A 23767-nucleotide genomic window follows, 5' to 3' on the forward strand; every position below is an offset into this window, starting at 1 on the left:
GTTGCTTCCAGCAGAAGCGGCGCTGGTTGTAAATTACAGGTTGAACGGCTGTACACGACCCCTACAGGGTTTAAATTGCAGTAAAAGGAACCCGAATTCAGAGTTGAAATGCGGACGCCGAAGCGATGTTTTGTTAGGTTGCTGTTCTGCGAATGCCGAGCCGTGAGCAGCAGGGAGGGTTCCCCTCCGGCGGGGTCCCTGAGGGGGGAGCTGCACAAGCCCCGCCGGGCCGGGGCCGCGGCCACGTCAGTGCTCGGGGCAGCGTGCGGGCCGTGGGGAGCGGCTGGCCGGGCTCCCGCTATCGAGCAGCCCTGCCCCGGCCCGGCCCGGCCAACTTCTCCGGGAAACCGCCCGCCGGGTTCCAGCCCTGGCGGCAGCGCTCGGCAGCGGGCGGAGCGGAGGCGGGCGGGTTTGAAAGGGAGGCGCCCGCTGCCATGTAAGCGCTGGCCGGGAGCGCCGCGGCCGCCAGGGGCTGAGCTGGGAGCGGCCGCAGCTCCGGCCCGGCCCGGCCCGGCCCGTCCCGCGGTGCCGCCCTCGCCCCGGGCATGGGAGCGGAGCCGAGCGGGGTGCCCGGAGCGGAGCCGAGCTGCCGGGGGGCGGCCCCTGGGAAGCCCCTGGCCCATGGCCTTCATCATGATGAAAAAGAAGAAGTTCAAGTTCCGCGTGGAGCTGGAACTGGACGAGCTTTCCTCCGTGCCCTTCGTCAACGGCATCCTCTTCTGCAAGGTGCGGCTGCTGGACGGGGGCAGCTTCAGCGGGGAGTCCTCCCGGTAGGTGCCTCTGGGACTCGCCGGCCGGGGCTGCTGGGCTGCCCTCCCCACGCAGGCGGCCCCGTCCGACGGGCTCCGCTCCAGCCCCCGTCCCCCCGCGGGCAGGGAGAGCACGGCCGCCCCCGCAGCCCCTCCGCCCGCTCCTGGGCTCCCTCGGCGAGCCCGGGCTCAGCCGCTTCGCGCGGGCGGGCGGGGGTCCGGGGGAAGGAGGGGTGGCTGCCCCGGGCTCCTGGCGGCTGCGGCCGTGCCGATGGCAGTTCCCCTGGCCGAAGGGGAAGCTCTGGTGGCGCGGCGTGGCACCGGGCAGGCTGGCCGTCTGCTCGTCCCGCCTGCTTTGCCAGCAGCAGCGGCGGGAGAACACATGTGGGAACACTTGGGACTCCTCGTCTGCGTGGCTCTCGCTGCCTGGAGTCGTAGCGTTGTAAAATAAATACTGGGGCTCCTAAACACGGAGTAACCGAGGAAAGGAATCCCTGACTGATGAGGGTTGTCCCAGAGAAACGGGTCTCTTGTGCCATAATGATGGAGCTGCTGAGCGTATGGGTGACAAGAGGGGAGAGAATTTCTTGTCCCCAAGCCTGTGGTCTGAGCTGTCCCTTGTGAGTTGTGCGACCTTATTGTTTAATTATTGAACACTGCCTTGCTGTGTTTCGTTCTGCAGATATTTACACAGAGAGCTAAGTTCCATGGAAAAGTCCTCAATTTTTCCTCTAAGTGCTCAGGTCATGTGTTACTGACTTTGTTCATGCTCAGTTCTGCAGTGCAAGTGCAGCAAGGCAGATGTCTTTTTTCCCTTTCTTTTTACTCCGGTTGTGCCTCAGCAATGGAGCAGCCATCTGTCGTGACAGTGGCTCCCCAGTCCATGGGTAGTGATGGGTAAATAGAGTGCCAGTGTATTCATTTTTTCCAAGCACCAGGCAGAAGCAGAACCTTTTCAATAGGAACGATGTGTGCTGTGGCTTCAGGTCTAGGGAGGAGGAGACTCCCCTCCCATTATACTTGTTCTTGTTGTATGAGTTATTATTTTACTTTAATATTATTACAAAGAGGATACTGGATAATGTCTCTTAGAATTCTGGGAGAAGACAGTAACAAATCCATGAATATTCAGTTATTTTCTTATTAAAATACTGTTGTTAGAGAGCTTTCTAAATTATCTGCTTTTGATTCTGTAAATTAAATTAATCAAGGAGAAGGAATAAAAATGGAACTTTGGACTAGAAGCTCATTTAACCATTCCATTATACTAGCATGTATAATTAAAGATAAATTTTTCTTCTGTATGGTTGGAAGTTGTTCAGCTTGTCAGTGCTCTGTTCTCATTTTGTGTTTTTCCTCAACGTTTTTCTTGTGAGCGACTTCATAAGTAATAGATGATGATGATGGCAATCATGATTCAGGCACTAATGTGCCATTACTGTCCTACTCCAGCCCTTATTGCCTTGAAGTCATTTCCACAGGCTGACATACATCTTCTGGGCAGGATGTCTATTTTCAAGGACTTGCTTTCAGCTGAGCAGATGGTTTTGACACGTTATGGTGATCTTAGTCTTTTTTGCCTTGCCTATTTATGATGCTAAAATTAAACGCTTGAAAGCCTTCATTCATATCTTTATGAATGGTTTATTAGAGTAAAATGTGTGTGGTGGGATGTAGTGTGTGTAGGGAAACTGATGTTAAAAATTATGTCAGAGCTGAAGCTTAGAAATTCTTCCATTTTTCTTTTTCTGGGGCTGTGGCTTAAAAACTAACAGCAGCGGAACATATGCTGGTATGTCAAGGTCCCTGTGAGTGTAACTCATTCCTGCTGGACTGAGAAGTGTTTGGGTATGCTGGTAGGGAGGTAAAGAATTCTTCTGCAGTGATCCTTCAGTGCCAGTTTAGGGAGTGCCTTTGCTCTTGGCTTAAGAATTAACAGATGAATTTTCAGAGTGGTGATTCAGCAAAGGGCTGAATAAATAAGGGAGAAATTAAGTTTACACCAGAGTGGTAGTATTTCAAAACTTGTCAGTTGCAAACTTTATGATGCCACAATGTTTTAGTTGCATGCATTTGTTAGTTTTGCTGTGAGCTGGCAGTTATATATCTAAAGTAGTGCTCTTTTTAGCTTTATAAAAGATATTCAAAGAATTCTGTTGTTTCAGAAAGTAATAGACAAACTCATTCCAAAAGTTTTAGAGTACAGGGGAAAACTGACTCTGTTTTCTTAATAGCTTTGTTTTTGTTACTCACTGAGGTCTAGTAAACTATAGTTATTTTGGGAGAAGTTATGAAGTTTTCAAGTTGGTACCCATACAGACCAAGACCCTGCTGTCTCTTGCCTTAGAAAGTTAAAAAAAAGTCCAATCAATAGTCTATAAACTATCCCAACATTATTTTATTTCCAAGGCTTACTCACAGAGAAGAGTGTTATAAAAACCCAGGGCAGCCATTGCCTTGGATAGGGGCCCATATGTACGTAGCAAGTTGTCATGAAAACAGTTTCAAGTAATTGTCTTGTCAGCCCTCTACGGATCATGCTGTATGAATGATTCAAGTCCTGATCCTGCAAGCAATGTGGTACCTTCATCATCCCTCTGATCACTGAAGTGAGGTGAAAAGAAGACTGATGAAAGCTCAAGCTGCTGAAAAATAGGGTTTTTTTCACTTCTCAGATCTTTGCTGAGAAAGAGCAACCTAAGCTCTCTACCTAACGGTCTCTACCATTATGGAGACATGGGCCATGTTACTGGAGACTTGTCACAGTCCAGTTACTTTTCTGGCTCCCACAGATGTGTGCCTGAAGTGTACAGAAATCATGTGGCCAGGTGAAACCAGCGTGTATAGTGCTGTACACAGTGATCTGGCTGGTGTGTAAATAGCAACCACATCACATTGCATTTTTGTGTTTGCATGTAGTTTTTTAGAACTCCAATTAGGAAACTTCTATTTGAAACATCCCTATGCACATCTGTGAATCCGTACTGTAGGAAAAAAAGAATCTGGATTATAACACTAAATGTTTAATTACCTGACAAGAATATTCAACTTTTGAAGTAATCTGGTAGTGCCAAATAAAATTTTTATCCAAGGGCATTGACCAGTCAAGTGGCAGCAGTGTTTAAACTGGGAAAAATGTTTGAGAGTTTCTGCAGGAGCAGGACCCTGGAATTCTGGCAAGAATTAATGTTATAAGCTTCGACTCTCAACCAGGAAAAACCTTGAAGGGTGTTGTGGAAGGGGGAGGTTCAGTTTGGTTGTTTCAGCAAACAGACAATCAGCCATACAGTGTAATTCCTGCCCTCCCCTTCTTGAAATAGTTTCCTAGCATGACTTCTAGATCTTTACCATTGTGTTTTAGATGTTAGAATAAAAGCTAGATTTTCAGCCAATAGACTGTGGATATATGCAAAGTTATGCTAACAAATCTCATTTTCATTTAGAAAACTTTCCTAGCTTAAGCCTGGTTTCCTGTGTGGCAAGGCATCTTTCAACCTTTCCCCAGGCCAGTGACATTAGATCTCTCTCTTTGAAATTGGATGCATTAATACAGGACACTTGTGCAGATTCCAGGATACTGTGTGTCTATATACTGCCTGGTCATAAAATAGTGTGCACATAATGGCTAATGCACCATGAAAGGACACAAGATTTTTTCAGGGAAGAAATTACACCTATGAATATTTTGAACAGAAAAAAATACTATTTTAAGGTACAGACTTGACTAAATTTGAAGTATATTTATTCATGGCCATTCTAATGTAGATATAAATAGATAGCAAGTATAGATAGCAACTGCCTCATTTTAACAGGCTGAATCAAAAATTTATAGATCCCTAGAGCAGATAACTGAGGCTCATAGGCTGAGCTCTTGCTCGATCAGCAGTAAATGTACAGATGGAATATGAGGAAATCCAAGAAATTTTGGGAATAAGGATCTGATTTCTTGAGGGTGTACTTTCAAAGCTCTATCAACTGAGGCTACAGTAGCTGTAAGCCTGCTAGTTCCATTTTTAACTTGGTTTCCAGCTGCACCCCACTCAAGAAAAGGACTTGGTTGGTGTGTCCTTCTGACTGCAGCCTTCAGCTTGGTCATATTCCCTATCCGTTCAGATCTGATTTCTGACAATTTTGACTGCTGATGTTTCTATTGTCTTTCTTTTACACAAGATTTTAAACTAAGCTGATTATGATTGCTGTTATGTGACAGACACATTCAAGGTGGCCAAGAGCTGTAAGTTTTTCATCAAATAATTTTTTTTTCAACAGATTTCAGCAATGTAGGGTTTTTTTATGTACCCTCTTGAGTTCTGAGAGGAAGTCTTGGGAGATCATGCATGAATATATTCTTATTCCTAATAGGTACAGGCTGGAGCATGCAATTGTTTTCTGTAGAATTTGACATCTTATCTGCCAGATAAGTATTTCTTAATTCTAGTGATGCATGGCCACCTCCTTGTCAACTGTCTAAAACTACATTTATTCTTTGTGACACCAGCAAGTAGGTTTTCTGCCCCACTGGATTCTTCAAGCTTTCTTTTTACCATTCTTTTCCTGATTGCTGCTATTGCATTCGGAAGAGAAAAACTCTCCTGATAGTAACACAGCTTAACTAACCCTCTGTTTTTAAATAACAGTATTTGTTAGAAAAACATACCTGCACATGGAATCACTGTCCCTGTCACTCTAATCTTCCTGCATGATGTATTAATCCTGCTGACAGTCTTCAGAGCTGGATAATGTTACTTCTAATAGCTTTTTGAACTGTAATTGGATTTGCAGTTGGGGAACTTGAAACAAAATGTTTTTAAGTACTGTGAGGAATATTGGTAGTGGGATAAAAATCCTACCTTGCTATACCTTGCTACCCTTGTAGCTGCTTTTTTCAGATTCTGGAATGTCCACTTAGGGCGTCCTCAGTTGTGAAGAGATACTTGGTTAAGCAGCTTTCAGACCCTGTCTTCTGTAGGGAGGAAAAGGTAAAAAGAAGTTCTCTACACAAAGTACAACTTCTTCAACATGTAGTTTGTACTTCTCCTTTCATTAATAGTTAGAGTGACTATGTGTTAAGTCAACTGATTTAAAGAATATGGTTGAGAAAAAAACAAAGAATCAGAGGAGTAAAGAATATAATATTCGTTTTGAAGAGATTCATCTTTGGGACACAGTAGAGGAAAATAAAATGTTTGTACAGTCTACTCTTTGCATGGGGTGTAAGTGGTTATTGCAGATATAAAAAGGGCTCAGTCTTGGGAGGCTTCTGTTACTGTAATTGTACAAACTGATAAGAAAAGTTTGAGAAGAGATACATGACAGGCATCTGTTAAAGAGGGAAAGGTGGTGGGGAAAGCTTTCAGGCTTAAGGTGCCTGGCTTGTGCAGAACTGGCACTTGGGTGTTGGTTTGGTTTTTTCCCCTGACCTCAGCACAGTACATGGAGTACAATATTTTTCTGCCACAAACTTGCCATTTGCAAGTACCATAGCACCTGACTGCCTTTGTATTTTAAGGACTATTTCTGTTCATGGAATAATTTAGATGAAGGAGAATGCTAGGGATCACACAGTCCAGCTGCCTGCTGAAAGCAAGACTAATTTCAGTTGTATCAGGAACTCAGAGCTTTGTCCTGTCAGCTTTAGAAAATCTGCAATAATGGAGATGCCAGTTCTTGTAGACAACCTGCCCTGTTGTTCACCACTTCTATTGTGAGTATTTTTTCCATTATTTTACTGGAATTTACCTTGGTTTTGCCTCTTTCCTTTCTCTTACTAAAAAATGTCTGGCTCCATCTTCTAACATAGTAGAGCTGACCGTAGATGGCAATTAGATCTTCCTTCACCTCATCATCAGATTGTAAAAGTCCCATGTTTCCGAATTCTCGTACATCAGAGAAGAATTCATCCCTAAGCCTAGATCCTCATCTCACACTCCCTGGACCTGCTTCAGTTCATCAGTCTTCTGCCAAGAAGGCTCCAAAACTAAGCATGCTGCAGCAGATACACTCTCAAATGTTCAATTTCCTCTGACTTGCTGACTACAGTCTTCTAATGCAGTTTGCCCTTCACAGTGCTAATTCCCTTCTAGGTCTCTGCATTTACCTGTAATCAGCAGTTTTTCATCCATGATCAATTTATATATCTTTTATAAGAAGCTGTTGACATGAAATGCTGCTAGTTAAAAATATAACCTGTTTTATTATGAGTGAAAACATGTGGAATAGAAAATGATTACTCTGTTCAAATTTTGCACGTACTAACAGCAAATTAACTGGAGAGCTGTGCACTGTAAACAAGTGGAGCTCTTCCTGCAGAGCCAGCTGTTTGCTTAGTCCTGAAATTTGTGAACCATTGAAGCTCTGTTTGTAAATTACTTGTTTTGTTCGGTTTTTTTAGCAATGCTTAGGAAAAAATGTTTTTGTTGGAGAAAACGCATCCTCTTATATGCCTCAGGCTTGGAGGAAACAGAATATTAAAGGAAAAGTAAACGGAATTTGTTCCTGAATGGAGAAATACATTAAGCTTTGCATAAGTTTATTGCTACAGCATATATTTTGGAGCTGAAGCTCTAAGCACTTCAAATGATGCACTTTTCTATAAGAAGCCTAAAATTAGCATTTTGGTTATTGGATAACAATTTAAAGTGTAGCTTAGCAGTTGCTCCAGGACCCTACATGGGTACCTGTGTCTTTCCCTATGACACTGTGTGAATTTTACATAGAAGTAGATTTTGGGTAGGAGGAGTGCAAGAAGGTATTTGTCTCTTGCATGCCAAACCCTTCTGTGTTAATGTATAGTATAAATGAGAATTCTATATCCAACAATACCTTCTTAATACTAAAGATAGCCTAGGAAATGTTGAATCTTAAAGTACCTGAACCTGAAGCCACTCTAAGTGGGGCTACGTGGTTAGATTGTAGGTTAAATGCCTTAATTCCTGTCTCTGTAAGGTAGGATCATGACACTGGCCTTTGTTAGGTGTTCCAGCTTTCTGCAGAAGAAAGATGTTAGATATATAAAAAAAGTATATATATAAAATATATATATATGAATGGAATATTGCTCCCATTTTAGAAGACTAAAAGAAACTCCAGTCTACTAAATACTGTATTTTTATCAGAAGGACAGACCTACTTATATTAACTTTATTCAGAGAGGGGTGGATCAAAGGAAGCTTTAGGTGATGAAAGTCCATTTACACACTCACAAATGAGTGCAGTCAGCAAAGACAAGGGAGGGTGGAGGGCCTAAAATAATACTCAGCTCCAGCTATTCCTAGTCCTGCCACAGGAACCATTAGCCCATCAAAACCCATCTACATAAGTCTGGGGAGACACAGCTGCAGCAGCCTCACTTCTCTCAGGACATCTTATTAACACTAGAAGTCTTCTTCTAAAACAAACAAACAAAACTTAGGTGACTCTCTCATCAATTTACCAGCTTTAAAAGATAATAATAATAATATTCTCATATACCTCATGTAGTGAAAAAGCTATTTTTCACAGCATTTCTAGCAAGTAGGTAACTTATGTTCTGTTCACACATAGTAAGATGCATTAGCAAACACCACTTTCTTTGACACAAAGTGTACTAATCCAGTTGAATCCAAAAGTAGTTCTGGAAGTATTTTCATGTGAACATAGTCTGATATAAAGACTGAATGGCATCTTAAAATAAATGATCCAAATTTATTGTTTCTTTGGTGACAAATAAATCCAAAAAAATTGCTCTACAAACACAAGCAGTTTAACATAATCATTCCCATATGGCTAAAGATCCTAATAGGCTGTTTAGAATATCTCAGATAAAAACTAGAGTAAATTTTCTGATTAATGGAATACAGTCTTTTGGTAAATGTCCACAAAGAGTTTTGGCTTCTTTATTTCAGAGCCTCTCATGCTAAAGCTTTTCCACTTAGCAAGAAGGGATTTTCCCCATGACACTGAAGGTCCTTTAAAGGGATTTATTTTTGGGTTTGTAGCTGTTTGCTGGAACAAGCCATTATTCATAGATTTTATCCATGTGGAAATGAACAAACAATCCGATGAACATAAACACCTTAAAAAAAAGTCCATGACTTGTTAACAATTTAGGATGAGGAGGTGACTGGATTAGGATTTATTGTCTATTATTTGAGTTTACTTTATTGTGTGTTAAAAGAAAAATCCAATACTTCTATTCAACATTTTTAGTGGCAATTGTGTACAGTACACAAAGCATCTACAAATAAGGACCTGTTTACACCTTAAATCTTGCATTTGAAATTGAATCAATGTGAAATTGTCTCTCTAAAGAAACAAGAGTGATGGTAACACACTATACTTTGGAGTAATTTTTATCCTTCAGTATCTGTTTATTCAATTTATTCTTGGTTACATACTGATAGCATTTATTCAGTTACACCAAAGCACTACAGCCTACTATGTATTTCAGTGCATCTTGGTAACTAAGATACATTTTGATTAAGAAAACAACTGGTTTTGCTTTGTATGTGGTAAAGTGACTGGGAGGCTCATAGGAAACTGACTCAGAACGGAAAGCTCTCCCCAGCGTGCCTGCAGCACCAGCACTGCTGCCAGAAGTTATCTGGGTTCATTTCCATAGCAGCCAATCAATACAGCTGTTTATTTTCTAAAGGCTTTGCACTTAACTAAGAATCTTATAAACTTAAATGTTGCTGTTGAAGTTAAATGGTATGATCTGACCTTTTTTTCAGCATGATGGGAATAGATAGATGGTACTCCTCTTTACTAAAAAAATTCCTGAACTAAAAGACATCAATTTTTTTCTTTTATATAGTGGAATTAGAAGAACTGTTTAGTGAGAATAGGGGCAGTTGGTTGGTTTATGGGGTTTTTGTTGTTTGTTTGTTTTCTTTTTTGAATTATGTACAAATTTTTCAAATATCTTGTGATTTATAGCCAGTGAAAGAAACTAATGATACTTTTTTTTCTGACATCCTTATGAGAAGGAAGCAGAATTCCTGGTTTTATTTTATTTTTATTTTTAGAAAAATTAGACTATCAGTATCCACAACTGAAGCCTTTTTATTGTCACTTCTACTTCTTGTTTGCAAATCCTGGCCTGTGTTATGAGTGGACTGAGTCTATCGAAAGCAGAGTAGTTTCATGCTATTTTCCTTACTTGAACCATTATACCCATATAGTAGTATTGGTAAGTTGAAATAAATTCAAAACCCTTAAACGTTTGAAGGATACTTACATTTCTCAAGCAGATGTTACTTACATTTATCTTGCATTTACAAGCAAAAATGTGTTGAATGTTCACTTTTGCTACAATGTGAGTGATGTCTGGAACATTCTAACTGTAGAATGTGCAGCTGCTTTGACTTTGCTGTAGAGGCAGGAGGCTGTTCTGAGAAGCAGAAACAGCTTGAACCATTACATTGAGTAGTACAAAGATTTTAGCACATTGCTTTATGAGTTTACAAAAACTCTTTTTCAGTGGAAAAAAGTATCATTATTACTAACTGGAAACGATACAGAAGCAAAAACACTACAAGAACTTAGCGAAATGATGAATAGCAGCAGAAGTGATGCTGTTATTGGTAGAGCCAGTGGTGTCCTGGATGACAAGGAATGGGTGGGAAGGACAATGATGACTTGCTGTCGTACTTCTGTAACAAACAGATTTTGTAACAAACAACAAGGAGAAAGGATTTTCTGACCTTTTTGGATGACCAGTGAATTCTTTCAGTTTAGTGGCACTGTTTTATATGTGTCACAAACGTTAGCAGTTATCAATTATCCCTTTTAAGGGTGTATTTTATTTGATGTCTTCTTGTCTGAGCCTGTTTCAATAGAGATGTAACTATTTGTAATTTGCCTTTTTTTGAATTCTAGGGGGGTTTGTGCATTTAAATAACTCATGTGACAGTCGGATGGGATTATTTTTTTCCCACAGTACAGGAAAGTTTGCAATGTAAAACGTCCCAGATAAAGAGTAGATCACGGTGTTTACAGAGCATGTTCCTTTCAGGTCACATGCCTGAATGTGACTCAGTGTTGTATCATCAGCATCTGTTAGTCTGTTGTGGTCGTTACACTGACTCATTTAGGCTGGCTGATTTATTCTCACCTTAGGAAGTCACAGTGCCAGTGAGCCCTGGAGCTGGCAGTCTCACTAGCACAGCAAAGGGAGCTTTTGTGAGCACCCTGCAATTCTTCCTTTTTCTACACACGTGATGAACTCTGGCTCCAGCTTCTGCAGAACCATAGGGTTCTATCTGCTAAAGACTTCAAACTGCTTCTTCAATAATAAGCTGCTGTCAGAAGTTAGTATAAAACATAGGAATGTATGTATTAGGAAAATGGAAGAGGAAAAAGGAGAAACATTTTTATATGTGAAGATGGTACTTCAGTGGTAGACTGATAGAAGAAACTTTCAGTTTCTTCGCAGTTCCAAGTTGTGAATTTAGAAACGTGGGGCTAGAAAAGAACTTTTGATTATTGAGGCATGTCCTCAGAATCACAGTCCTTTTGCCCCATTAGTGACAAACTGGCCAACCTTGTAATGAAATATAGTAAAGACTTTTTATGCGTCTACTTCTCTTATTTGAAAGCTATTCCAGAAACTTGCTCTGTAGTTTAAGACCTTCTAACTTTCAGTTTTAAATGGATGTTTAGTCATGCTTTATTTTGGTTAAGAGCAAATTTTTGATTTGACTTAAAAGATATTTGGTCTTTCAAGTATTTGAATCACCAGTGTAGTTTTTTTTTTTCTTTTAAGATACAGTGGTTTTCTAGTTGCCCTCCCTGTGCCTGTTCATTTCGGAGTCTGTTCTTGGACAGAATTATCCAAACAGAATGTGTTCTGTCTGAGCCTTATAAAATGACATTCATAACTGAAAGCATCCTATATCCTGCCTTTTTATCACTGCATCACACTGTCAGATTGTTATCCTCCTGTGAGAAACAGATCCCTTCAGATGTGTCAGCTTATTTTGCTCTCAAATGGCAAACTCACAGTATGTAGCTGCAATTCTCATTTGCCTCAAGTGCATTACTTTGTGTCTGGTTATTGCACATCATCTCCTTTCTGCTTTTCCAGGCCTCAAATTTATGTAGTTTTGCTTGTATGATGCTCCTTTCCTCTGAACTGAAAAACAACCTGTCAAAGATGCTGTCTTGAGTGCATTGCAAAGCTCAGCAGCTTGGGAGACAGTGCCTGGGAGCTGATGTTCAGGAAGAGTTCAGTCTCCTGAGGCAAACTGCAGAAATCACACTCTCATTCATTTGCAAAAACACATGGCTGTTGAATTCTTCTGGAGGTCTAATACTGTGTTCAAAGTTTGAAACACTTATTAGTCGTGCTACACAGTTAAGAGCAGAATGGGGGATTATTATTGTTATTCAGGCCTTAGACCAGAACTTGCATGAAATGGCCACTCTACAAAGAGTGGAACCAGTGTTTGTTCTTGAGCTGTCTTATTGCAGTGTATGGTTCTGAATGTATGTGCAACTGAGCATATGCTCTCTGCTTGCAGGGAAGTAGTACAGGCAAATTGTGTCCGCTGGAAGAAAAAGTTCTTCTTTATGTGTAAGATCAGTGCCAGTGCCACAACAGGGATTCTGGATACTTGCACTTGCAGGGTGTCTGTACGGAAGGTAAGCAGGTTTTTTTCCCCTCATCTCCTCTTTCCTTGCTCATTCTTCTTTTGTTTTGTTTTAATTTTTGAATGTCTGATAAACTTCATAAGGCAAATTTTAGTTGCAATCACATCAGGTATTCCTTTAGTCAAAACTTTGCAGTAATCTTATTACTTACTTTACTTAAATTTATGGGGGGTTTATGGTTTTATTGAAGAAAACCAGTTTTCCAGCAAGGCAGCAAAGGAATTTCTCTTCAGTGTTTATAAAATTAGCTCTTGATTGACACTTCCAGCAAGCAGCAGTATACTTGGAAGCCTGAACTGTGCTAAGTACCAGAATTTTGCATGCAGCACGTTCTGCCTTTGGGGCCAGACCTTGTAAGAGCCAAATGCCAGCTGGCATTGGGCACTTGCTGTTCCTCTCTCCAAGACAACAGTGTCTTGCTGGCCTGCTCCAAAGGCATTATGAATATTAAGGTCTAAATGACAACAGCATAGTATAGCAAATGTGGGGAGATATTTTAAAATAAAGATTAATGTCTGCTTTTCTTAAAAAAAAAAAAAAAAAAAAAAAAAAAAAAAAAAAAAAAAAAAAAACAAACCAAAGAAAAATCCTGAGTCAGTATACTTAATGGCTTAATGGTGTGTCTTTTTTCCTTTTTTCTTTTTCTAGGAATTAAAAGGAGGAAAGGCATATGCAAAGGTAAATTGAGATGTAGCTAATTTTGCCTACAGATAAGCTTTTCTTTCTTGCCATTTTATCCCCTTTTAAAGTAATTCCAGAATAGTACTTAATGACTTCATAATGTGCATTATAGTGGCACAGTGCTGTTGGAACTTTCCATCAGTGTGTTTAATGAGTATATAATGTTATACCACCAGAACTTTTTTCTTTTGGGCTGGTATGCCAAAAGGGTTACTAAAAGTAAACATTTACATTAAAAAATAAAGAAAACTCTCTTTATTCTTTTTCTCTCTTGGCACTTAAAATTTTTAACTGAAAATAGAACTATGCTGAATTTTACACTCTGGCTTTGTTTTCTGCTTTTTGCCTTGGTCCATTCCCTTTAATGGGCATCCATCCTCTTACACATATTTGAAAGAAACTGCTATTGAGTGGTACTCAATGTGAAATTAGCAAGTACATTCATTTAGCCAAATGCTTACTACTAATTGTCATTTTCTCTCAACAGCTGGGATTTGCAGATCTAAATCTAGCAGAGTTTGCTGGATCGGGAAATACCACTCGTCGCTGTTTACTGGAAGGTTATGATACCAAAAATACAAGACAAGACAACTCCATTCTCAAAGTAATTCTTTCCTTTATCATACTTAAAGCAATAAAGCAGAGAACAAGTGCTATTTTTAAGGACCTAATGAAATTTAAAACTTATTTGCTGAACCTCTTTCCGGAACAAAAGCTATTTGAAGTAAAACCAAAAGTGTTGTTTAGAGACAATCATTAAAATCCATGCAGTAAAGAAATAGAATTTGTCCTAATTTTGAAATGGAGCTGGATAGCTGTAAAAGAAAAGCTTTTAGAAGGTGTTCCTAGTCTAAGGGGAGCTGAAAAATGAACAAGTTAATATATGGTTCTCTTCAAGACTGGGCAACTTTCTGTGCACCTTTCTGAGAGTGAACCTATTAATTAACTTATCTATGTACAAGCCACCTTCAATACCTTCATGATTCCTGGGATTTTTCTGTTTTCTATTTGATAGTAATCACTGTAATAGCTGGGGAGAATTCTTGCAAAACACCCACTCTGACATTCTCTTCCCTTAGTCCAGGGGAGTTAAAAAAACTGAATAAGCTCCATATACCTGAAAATAATTCTGTTCAGATTGTTTCAGGCAATTTAAAAAAAATTATTTTCCTACTGAGTACTGAGACACTGGGATTAATTTTTCACCTTATTCAGTATACAGCCTGTGCATGGACTTTCTGATCTGACAGTCACAGACTGTCCAGAACACTTGTAATAGATGGCTTTGACCTGCCTAACAAGCCTTCAATGCACTGTGTCCTATGGCTTATTTACCCTGTGTGTTTTTGCTGTCTCTGATGTTAGCACAACCCGTCCTGAGAGCCAGCGCTTTGCTGAACACCCTCAGCAAAGAACATACTTCAGCACCCACTGGCCTAAACAATGTTCTGTTTGTTCATTCAGGTTTTAGTTTTCTTAGCTCTGTTTTTCCCTTCAAGCCATCTCAATTATTAATAATTCTAAGATTCTCCTTGATATATGTGTCTTTTTTAGAATCTTGTAAGTATGTTACTTTAAATGGTATTTTGTATTGTTTGTATGCCTAAGATAAAAGATGTCATTTTTTGCATTTTTCATTTGTGTTTATTTGCACAGGTGATTTTGGCATTTTATTTTCCTTAAATATAACATTTGTGGCAAATATAACTTACCTGACCACGTATGTGTCACAGACAATTTTTTTTATTATGGTGGATTTTGTTTTCTTAATGTGTAGGTTTTGATCAACATGCAGCTGATGTCTGGAGACCCGTGCTTTAAAACGTAAGTTTGTAAAAAATCTCTGTGGGGTGCTGTTTTGATCGTACATTCTATGCTCAGAACTACACTTCTAATTTTTGTTTTTAGATCTCTCCAATCTGGCAACAGTATTAAAAAAAAAGAAGAAAAGCCACAAAAATGGGAATAGTAGCTGAATAATGACTAACATGGCAAAATTGCCAGTAGAAGTGTCATAGTTCTTGCTGTTAGGTACTTAGTATCAAGCACAGAATACTGACCTGTGCATCTGTAATGTAAAAAAAAAACCACTTTGAGGAAACTGTTCCTACAGCAACCTTATATAAATATACTTGGTAGGGGGTGATCTGACCAATACTTGTATCTGGAAAATGTGTTGCTGTACCTTTTAGTCACAAGTCTCAGATGATTTTGAAATACTCATTTGTAAAAAAACCCCAACAACCAACGGAAGTGTGATATGACTAAGTAAAAGAGAAAGCACTTACAGATACTTAGTTAGCAAAGACCTTGTGCAGCTAGTAAAAGATGTCAGAGGTAACATCTGAAGGGCAGGTAGCTAGAAAAATTCACTGCTACACATTGAGGATCCTTTGGCCTCATTGTCCTTAACTTGTAGTTAAGGAAGTGTAAGAGTTGTGCTGTGGTTTTGTAACACTGAACACTGTAGAATCTCATCTTGTGGTTACTGAATAAATAGCAAAAGGGGACTATCTGAATTTGTCTGATTGGGCAAAACTTTTCTGTATCCCTAGTTACTTAGTGCCTTTTTTACTTCAGAACAACCTTAGTAGATTTACTTTAGAGTCAGTCCTACTTACAACTACATCACTGGAACTGATAAACAATTCTTCAAAGGCAGCTAATCATTAGTCTTGGATACTAACAATGTATTTGTTTTTCACTGCCTAGTACTGAAGGAGTTGAAATTAGTACCTAAATAGCTTTTTGGATCCCTAGGAAAAAATCTCTAACTCAAATTATTCAGACTTGGCATTTTCTTCCAAACTGGTGATATAACCATTTCCTGGAACATAAACTTTCAACACAAACAGAACAAAAAATTTATCTATTCCAGATGTCCTTTGTAGAAGGAAAAATAAACCTTAAAACAGTTTCACAATCTGGAATCAACTACATATTTTATGAAGACGCCTAGAAGGCTTGGTGTTTGATCTGGGATGACATCCCTGAAACCATTCAGCTCTTGCTTTCAAAAGAATGTTACGTAGTTAAGTCACACAGGCACTGTATTTCTAGAAGTGCTTTTTTCCTTCTCTCTTTACTTTCAAACATAAGCTGAGGGGCTATATTACTCTACTTGAAGACAGTGATTCATTTATTGACTATGTCAAATCTAAAAATGTCAACAAATACCCATTTGTATGCAGACCAACAGTCTGTTCCCAAAGCAGAAAATAACAAAGCATTAAAAAACCCTGTAGGTAACACATTGAAATGTATTTTGGTTGTATTTGCTTGCAAGAGATTGCTTGCACTTTGTCATTTTCTAATTAGTTTCTTTTGCACTAGCAAAATACAAACTAAGAGATTTATTAGTTTAATAAGATCTCTTTTGGGGTCTTGGTATTAACTCAAACAAGTACTTCAGCTTTATTAAAAGCCTTTTAATATTGAACTAAAATTTAAATTATGTCATACATGATGCTTTTTTTATTTTGTAAATAAAATTTAGAGAGCAATACATGGAGATGGTGGCATAGGCCCCTTTATTAGGAGCTGGGAGGGTTTTCAGCCCAGAATCATTTCCTGTCCTGTGATAGAGATGAAACAAAGCCAGGAGTATGTCACAGCACAGAAGCCAACTTGGCCAACTGTTGTTCATATTGGGTTTTTTTAGCTTACCATCTTTCCATGTATTCTATCAGGTACTCAATTACATATATTCTTAAACTGTCCTGTGATTCATACACTTAAAAAAAATAAGAAACAACTTCAAATTAAAGATATATCACTACACCAATCACCAGCAAAGGAAAAGCCTTTCCCAGGAACCCCAGAAGCCTGAGGGCTGAGCACATTGATTCTGTAAAATGTCCTTAAGCTTAACAGCAAAAGCTTCTTTTCCTTCATTTCCTTCAACAAGGGACTAGGCAGCATGTTTCCAGAAAAGAACTGTAGATCTGTTAATGTGATGCACAGTATGAATTATGCCAACATATTTGAAAGGAAAACTATGTGCTGATCATTTTGGAGGGATTACAACAGATATACAGCAAATCTTAACCACCTTTTTCTTACAGGCCTCCTTCCACAGCAACATCTATAGCAATTGCTGGAGAATCAGAGTCTTTGCATGAAGACAGGAAAGGTGGAGAAAACCTAAAAGTAGCACATCTGGGTATAGCAGGTATAGAATAATCATCTTAATTTTTCAATTCTTTTATAACTGGCCTCATAGTTTCAAGATGTTCAAAATACTTCAAATCTGAAAGAGATGCTGACAGTTGGCCTGCAAAGGAACCTTCTTACAAGGCTTGTGAGTTTCTGCTTCAAATACAGCTGAAGTTTTTAAGCAGATTAGCTTTTCAGGCAGAAAACATCTGGCACAACATTCTACTGGAGAAAGAATAGTCATCTCTTTAATACTGACACGAGACAAATCTACAACCACATTTCATACAAATCTATCTAACCCGATGGTACTCTGTTTTGCTCAGATACATATTATGATTTTTTTTTTTAAAGAATGTATATTCATTAACATGCATGGTATTTTTGCAGCACTTGAATCTCCAAAAGGTTTGTAGAAAACCAGTGACAAGTCTCTAATCCCTCTGGGAAATGCGACATTTGAGTCTAATCAAGATTAATAAAACTGTCTGACTTGCACATGTTGCAGATGTCTCATCAAAGAGTGCTTCAGTCCCAGATGAACTTGGTGCATGTGGACATTCCAGAACATCAAGCTATGCAAGTCAGCAGTCAAAATTGTCAGGTAGCTGTTCACAAGTTTGTTATGAGTTGTGGGGGATTATTTTTCTTTTACAGGCTTAGACAGTGGAAGATAAGTTTACTTTTAAAAAGGGTTTGGGTTGAACACTTTTTCCTAGGAGTTTCAGGTGTGACAAGGGTAACATTTTTTACCCTCTTAAAATTTACTGGATTCACTGGATTATCACTTCAGATGCAAGACAGGTTTTTGCCTTTCTTCCCTCCAATTAACATATCTGAATGAGATTTTCACCTCTTCTATGAATAAAAAAGATGGAGACCTAGCTCTAAAAACTGAGGGGAATATTTATCATTCTAATTGTTCTGATATAAACAGGAGTTACTTAGAACAAAAAAAAAAAAATAGCAGATGCTAGAATAGAAAACCTGAAGTCAGTTGTCTAGTTGATGTATGCACATACATTCATAAGGCTTTTAAAAGTCCCTTCATAAGAAGACAAAACACAAATTCTGCTTTCAGGATGGACCTGGCCTGTCAAGAACATACCTAACCCATCTCTCCTGCATTCTGCATTTTCCCAGCAGGATATAGCACATGTCACTCTAGATCATCCAGTCTGTCTGAACTCTGCCACAGGAGAAACACCTCAGTGGGGAGTACCTCAGTGGGGAGTACCTCAACAGGAACTGGAAGTATTCTAGAGCCATGTGAAGAGACTGAGCCAAAAGTAACTGAAGCTGATACTGATACATCTACTGAAGATGCACCACCAGAAAAACAATGCAGGTACACTTAATCTGAAGCCTTATCTAGCACAAGTAGATTACTTCATCATGTCTAAGAGCTCTAAATATAATTATTTTTGCAGACACCCTGTAAAGCAAGACTCTGTGGAGTCACAGCTGAAGAGGGTTGATGCTACCAGAGTTGATGCTGATGATATAGTTGAAAAAATACTCCAGAGTCAAGACTTCAGTTTAGACTCAAGTGCAGAAGGTATGGAGATAAATAAGGAAGCTTAGGGGAAATTGGTGTACATTATAGGTCTTATGAAAACCCACTCTCTTCACAGTCCCTGTTGTTTGTATTCATAAGCACTGGGCTATATTTTCTACTTCATCTTATCTATGAGAAATTAAAATACTCTTACACGATTCAGGGAGCTTTCCCAGATAATTACTTTAAGCTTAAAAGAGCAGGTGCAAATCTATGACAAAGGTACTTCCTCCAACCTACAACTTGGTTCTTCATTACCTAAAGTATTTGCATCTGAAAGTATCAACTACAAAACTGGTAGATTTAAAATTACTTAGATTTAGCTATGGCAGCATTAAAGAAAGCTAACATATTTTTATTCATTTGCCTTTTAGAAGAAGGTTTAAGATTATTTGTGGGCCCTGGTGGAAGTACTTCTTTTGGAAGCCACCATCTACCTAACAGGTATGTAGCCTGAACAACTAATCCATAGGCAATACTAAATAAAAATGCATCTCATACAACAATTATTCTGTATCTACATTCTTAACCTTTGTCTCTTTCTATTCTGTATCATTTAAAAGCACCAAGAGAGCTAGATTGTCAGTTTTTAATATAGGACACATAGATTAGTTCCAAACTGATGTGTCAGCCCTAAGAATTGTAACTTTTAGAGTTTCTGAAGAGTCTCAAGGTTTTCAGATACAAGCAATGTTTCAGTAGGGACACAGGAAACAGACACCAGGTTCAAATGGGAGCTCTACAGCCTTGGTACGGTACTCTGGAGTGGGAAGAAAATTTTAAGTGTTTTACACGTCTGCCTTTACAGTATCACAGTTACATCTTCCTGATAACAAGCCTCAATTTCTTCAGTTTTTCTCAAATATCCTGTTTCCATTTGTTGTTGCATTATTTGTTTCAATAGTTTGTTCATTTTTCAACTATTTGCAGACCTAAACTCTTTCTTTTGATAATCTGCTTCAGATTATCTTGTAATTTAGAACCAGAGACCTTATTTTTCTTCTCTAAACCTTCTTCAAATACTCTGACATGACTTGACCTGAATGTGTTAATCTTCAGATGAGAAAGAGCATATTTTTGCCTGGTTTTCATGCTAATACTGGGCTTCTGCAGTCCAATGTAATTCAATATTTTTAGCTGAAGAAATCAGAATAGCCTCAGTATTTCAGCAATTACTAAGAACTTAGGTATAAAGGCCATAAATAATATACTGAAAGTCATAAAATAATTGCATTTTGTACATGGACGTAATACTGATGGTTAAAAGATGATTCCTTGGCTCACCTGCAGACTGGGCACGCCAATGTCTGTCTAGGATCATATGAATGGTACAGAACACACTCCTTAGCACACAGGGATCTGTCCTAATGCAGCTGCCAGAACAATAGTGTATTAAGGCAGAACTTACCCTACTAATTTTTTACATAATACTGCAATTTGCTGTGGAAAACCACCCACTGTGGGCTGTCATGTGGGAGGTGAGAAAGTTTTTGTTTACAATTCAAAGTGAACAAAAGACTGAAGGTGTTTTCCTTGTATCTTAATATGACAATCAATTTCTGAGTGTTTCAGACATGTTGATCTGTTTATGTATAAATGTATATAAAGAGTATTAGCTGCATATGATATAGCTGTGGGGATAGGTACCCTAAACACGATGTTTAGGAAACTCTAGTGAAATCCTACAGTAACTTCTTGTTAAGTAACATTACTTTTTGTTCATTTTGACTGTAGTACAACAAAATCTCTTCAGTGCATTAAAATGTAGGTGATTCCATGGTATGGTAATAATGACAAGTATTTTCTACCCTTCACATTTTACTGGTTTGGTATTTGCTGTTTGGTTGGAGAGGTTTTTTTGTTTGTTTGTTTGTTTTGGGGGGGAGGGTTGTTGGGTAGGTTGTTTAAACAACACATTTGTTGATATGTGATACTTGCTATTTAGCTTCCATTTAAATTGACATTGAGCTAACTTTTTTCACATTTTCAGAGTAGGATCTGGAGCATATGAGCAGGTGGTGATAAAACGCTAAACTGGAATGTCAAATAAGGAAAACTTGGAGCTCTGGCGTTGATACTTCTGGTATTGTTTGCTCTGTTGCAAGAGCTGAGAAAGACAAAATGAACTCAATGTGATCTGAAAAGCAGTGGAATGCCTCCTGCTCATAAAGCATCATCTTCTGTGGTATGAAGGCAATGTTTAGCTATGTGTACCTTGTGAGAACACTTGGACTGTTTTTGTAAGCTCTGTCTGATGTTAGTGGAATTACTTAATTTCTGTGAAACATCTGTGGAAGCATGTCCCATTTCAGTATTTCATATAAGAGATTACTTGAGGTGATGGACTTTGTTCATAATGTTGTTTCTAAAGAAACTTCTGAAACTTGCTCTTAAAAGAACCTGAAAAAATTAATTACTGAATTTGATCCTATATACCGTTTAGTAATTAGCTTTACAGAAGCTAATTACTCCTGTCAAGTCGGTTTTTATCAGGTCAAAGTTATGGCCTCCAAAAACAGGCCAGCTATGTTTTAACATAACCGAAACCTTCTCTTAAGAGTACTGAGCACAACTTCATTGTAAGGCTCAACAGAAGAGGTGAACATCATGTACATTTAAAACAACCCCCCAAAACTAAATAGATCTAAACCAGCCAGTAATCAGTTGTGTTAACTGTAAATTAAGGCTACAGGTTTAAATGCATCAAATGCGATTTTTTTTTTGTTCAAATGATGAAAAAAGTGGGATTCCACACCAAAACACTAAGGCACAGTAGCATTTTATCAAGAAACCTGTCTTGATTGTTAAATCTGGAGTTCAGCAGCTGCTCCCACAGAAACTCACTTTGATAATGCATGAACATGGAGATTCAATGGGATGATACTGTTTACAAACCTAGTGAGTAGTTTACTACCACTTAATTTTTTTAATTGTAGTTTAATACTTCACAGTCAGTGCTTTGCTTTTGTTTTGAATGTGCCTTGTGGGATTGGGGGTGTACAGGGAGATTAAACCATTTATTAAGGAATTTAAGCTTTAAAACTAGGTAAACATCTATACTATTATTAATAGAACTTGTTAAGAGAAGCACTTTATTGTAGACATACTCTGCATACTGAAAAAGTCTTGGTGTGCAAGAGCAAAACTCTTTTTTTGCTATCTGTCCACTGTTACATTCTGTCAATGTACTGTATTTGAAATTGCACAAGCAGTGATTTGCCTGACAGGCAAGAAAGAGCTCTTTAAATTTTCATTGAGAATATGTAAGAATCCATTTTAAAGGGATGTGTTGGGTAACAAACGGGTGTAATTAATTGTAAACTGCAACTTAAATTTTTTTTTACATTTAGTGGTACTGTTTATCAGTTAAGGTCTGGAATAAGTAAAAATTGTGGCCGCTTTTAAAAGCTTAGAATGCTTCAAATTGTGCTCAGAGTGATGCGTCACATCTTTTTATTGATGTAAAAGTAGGCCATTTTTAAGTTAGGAAAAGCAGACTTTGTCTTCCAGAAATCCATAGTAGAATTATTAAATTTTTATTTTTAAGCGAATTTCAGCTTTCAAAGCTAGCATGATGTTATTGAATACGATGAATATGAGCTATTTCTCAGTTTTGGTACTTGCATACTTTTATTTCTACTGTTGCCTGGAAGGCTGACCTGAAACAGAGACTGGACAGAGCTAGAGAATAAAGTGAGTATTTATTGAAAGGCCTCCAGGATCCACCCTGGGCAGGACAGGAGCCCGACCAAGGCTGCACCCTGGGTGGACTAAGAATAGTTACAAAAAATGGGCCCTTGGTCATGAGATCTTAAATTTTTTATAAGTTTTGGTCCATTTGCATATTGGGGTTTAATTGTCCAATTACAGCCTCAGATTGTGGTCTCATCCTTCTTGTTCCTCCCTTCAGTCCACCGTTGTTTATGCTTTTGGGCCTGGAAAGTGTCCTTGGTTCTCCGCAGAAAAAGGATTTGTTTTGTCTACCTAACCTGTGAAGAGAGCTGGCTAGCACTTAATATGGGGCTCAGAACTACATCCCTAGGCAGCACAGAATCTGCAAACATGAAAACTAAAATTTAAGACATCACTACTGTTAATTATAATCTCTTTAGAGTGTCAAATTAAGTACAAGAATTAATGCAAAGATTCTATTTTAGCTGCTCTTAATAGAAGTGTGGTATTACCAGTTTCTGTTCTCCACAAGAATTTTAAACAGAAACTACTCAACTGCTGGTATACAAGTCCCTCTCAGAACATTATAGTCTCCTTTCCTGTTATATAACTAATTCATACCAAAAAATCCCATTGCAAGCAAAAGATGCCAGAAATTTGAATACATTCTTTGCTTTCAGTACTCTTTGACACTGCAATACTTGTTGACAAATCTCTTAAAATTAGTAGTAGTTAAATTACTTACATTTACCAGGAAAACTACATGTAGTTTGAGGAAAACAGACTTTTAAAAAACACTTAAAGCTACTTATGTACTTCTCAAAGGAACTTCCTTAACCCATTGCATTTTATGTTAAACAACACAGATAATGGTCACAGATTAGATATTTTGTTTGCTGGAAACAGTATTTTCTTGCCTCAGCAGATCTTTTAAATAATAGGGAAATTGACATAAAAATCCAGCTTTTCCTAAAACTGTATCTTAGTAATTTATTCTTCTGACTTGACTTACAGCTCTTCATGAAGTGATAATCTAATTGTGCTTCATGTAAGTGGAACAAAATCTTCACATTTAGGTGCTGTATTTTTGTTTTTGTAAACTATGTTATATGAATACTGGAGACTTCCATGTTGTAAACTGTTTGGGATGTACTGGTGGATTATGTGGTTTAATTGTATTTAAATACAAATCTCTCAGACATTCAATAAACTCATGTCTTCAGCTTGGAATCCGTTCCTAAACAATTGTCTCCTTTTTAAATGCAAAAAAATTACAAACTTAACTGGAAGTTTCTGTCCATTTCAGTTTCTCTTCCAGTTA

At 38.4% G+C, this 23767-nt stretch overlaps 1 protein-coding gene across 2 annotated transcripts; it reads left to right on the top strand.

Moving 5' to 3' along the window:
- The first annotated feature begins 558 nt into the window (after positions 1–558).
- On the top strand, positions 559–23652 carry EEIG2 (EEIG family member 2). 2 transcript variants are annotated; one of them, XM_083867461.1, is made up of 11 exons: positions 559–770; positions 12251–12371; positions 13029–13058; positions 13549–13665; positions 14839–14885; positions 17126–17232; positions 17725–17820; positions 18360–18564; positions 18647–18774; positions 19149–19218; positions 20765–23652. In XM_083867461.1, exons 1-11 carry the CDS (start codon positions 622–624, stop codon positions 20805–20807), a joined length of 1113 nt encoding a protein of 370 aa, XP_083723587.1. In that variant the 5' UTR covers positions 559–621; the 3' UTR covers positions 20808–23652. The 2 variants fall into 2 exon arrangements, with proteins under 2 accessions (XP_083723587.1, XP_083723588.1); XM_083867462.1 differs by having other exon boundaries at positions 18363–18564.
- Positions 23653–23767: the final 115 nt, after the last annotated feature.

Source organism: Zosterops lateralis, assembly GCF_965231275.1.
Source record: "Zosterops lateralis genome assembly, chromosome: 9".
NCBI classification, from domain to species: Eukaryota; Metazoa; Chordata; class Aves; order Passeriformes; family Zosteropidae; genus Zosterops; species Zosterops lateralis.

Excerpts from the sequence above, each read along its gene's own strand:
- EEIG2 (XM_083867461.1), top strand. The coding sequence starts at position 622 with ATGGCCTTCATCATGATGAAAAAGAAGAAGTTCAAGTTCCGCGTGGAG. Across the intron at positions 17,821-18,359 it reads TCAGCAGTCAAAATTGTCAG|CAGGATATAGCACATGTCAC; the intron begins GTAGCTGTTCAC and ends GCATTTTCCCAG. Across the intron at positions 18,565-18,646 it reads CCACCAGAAAAACAATGCAG|ACACCCTGTAAAGCAAGACT; the intron begins GTACACTTAATC and ends TTATTTTTGCAG.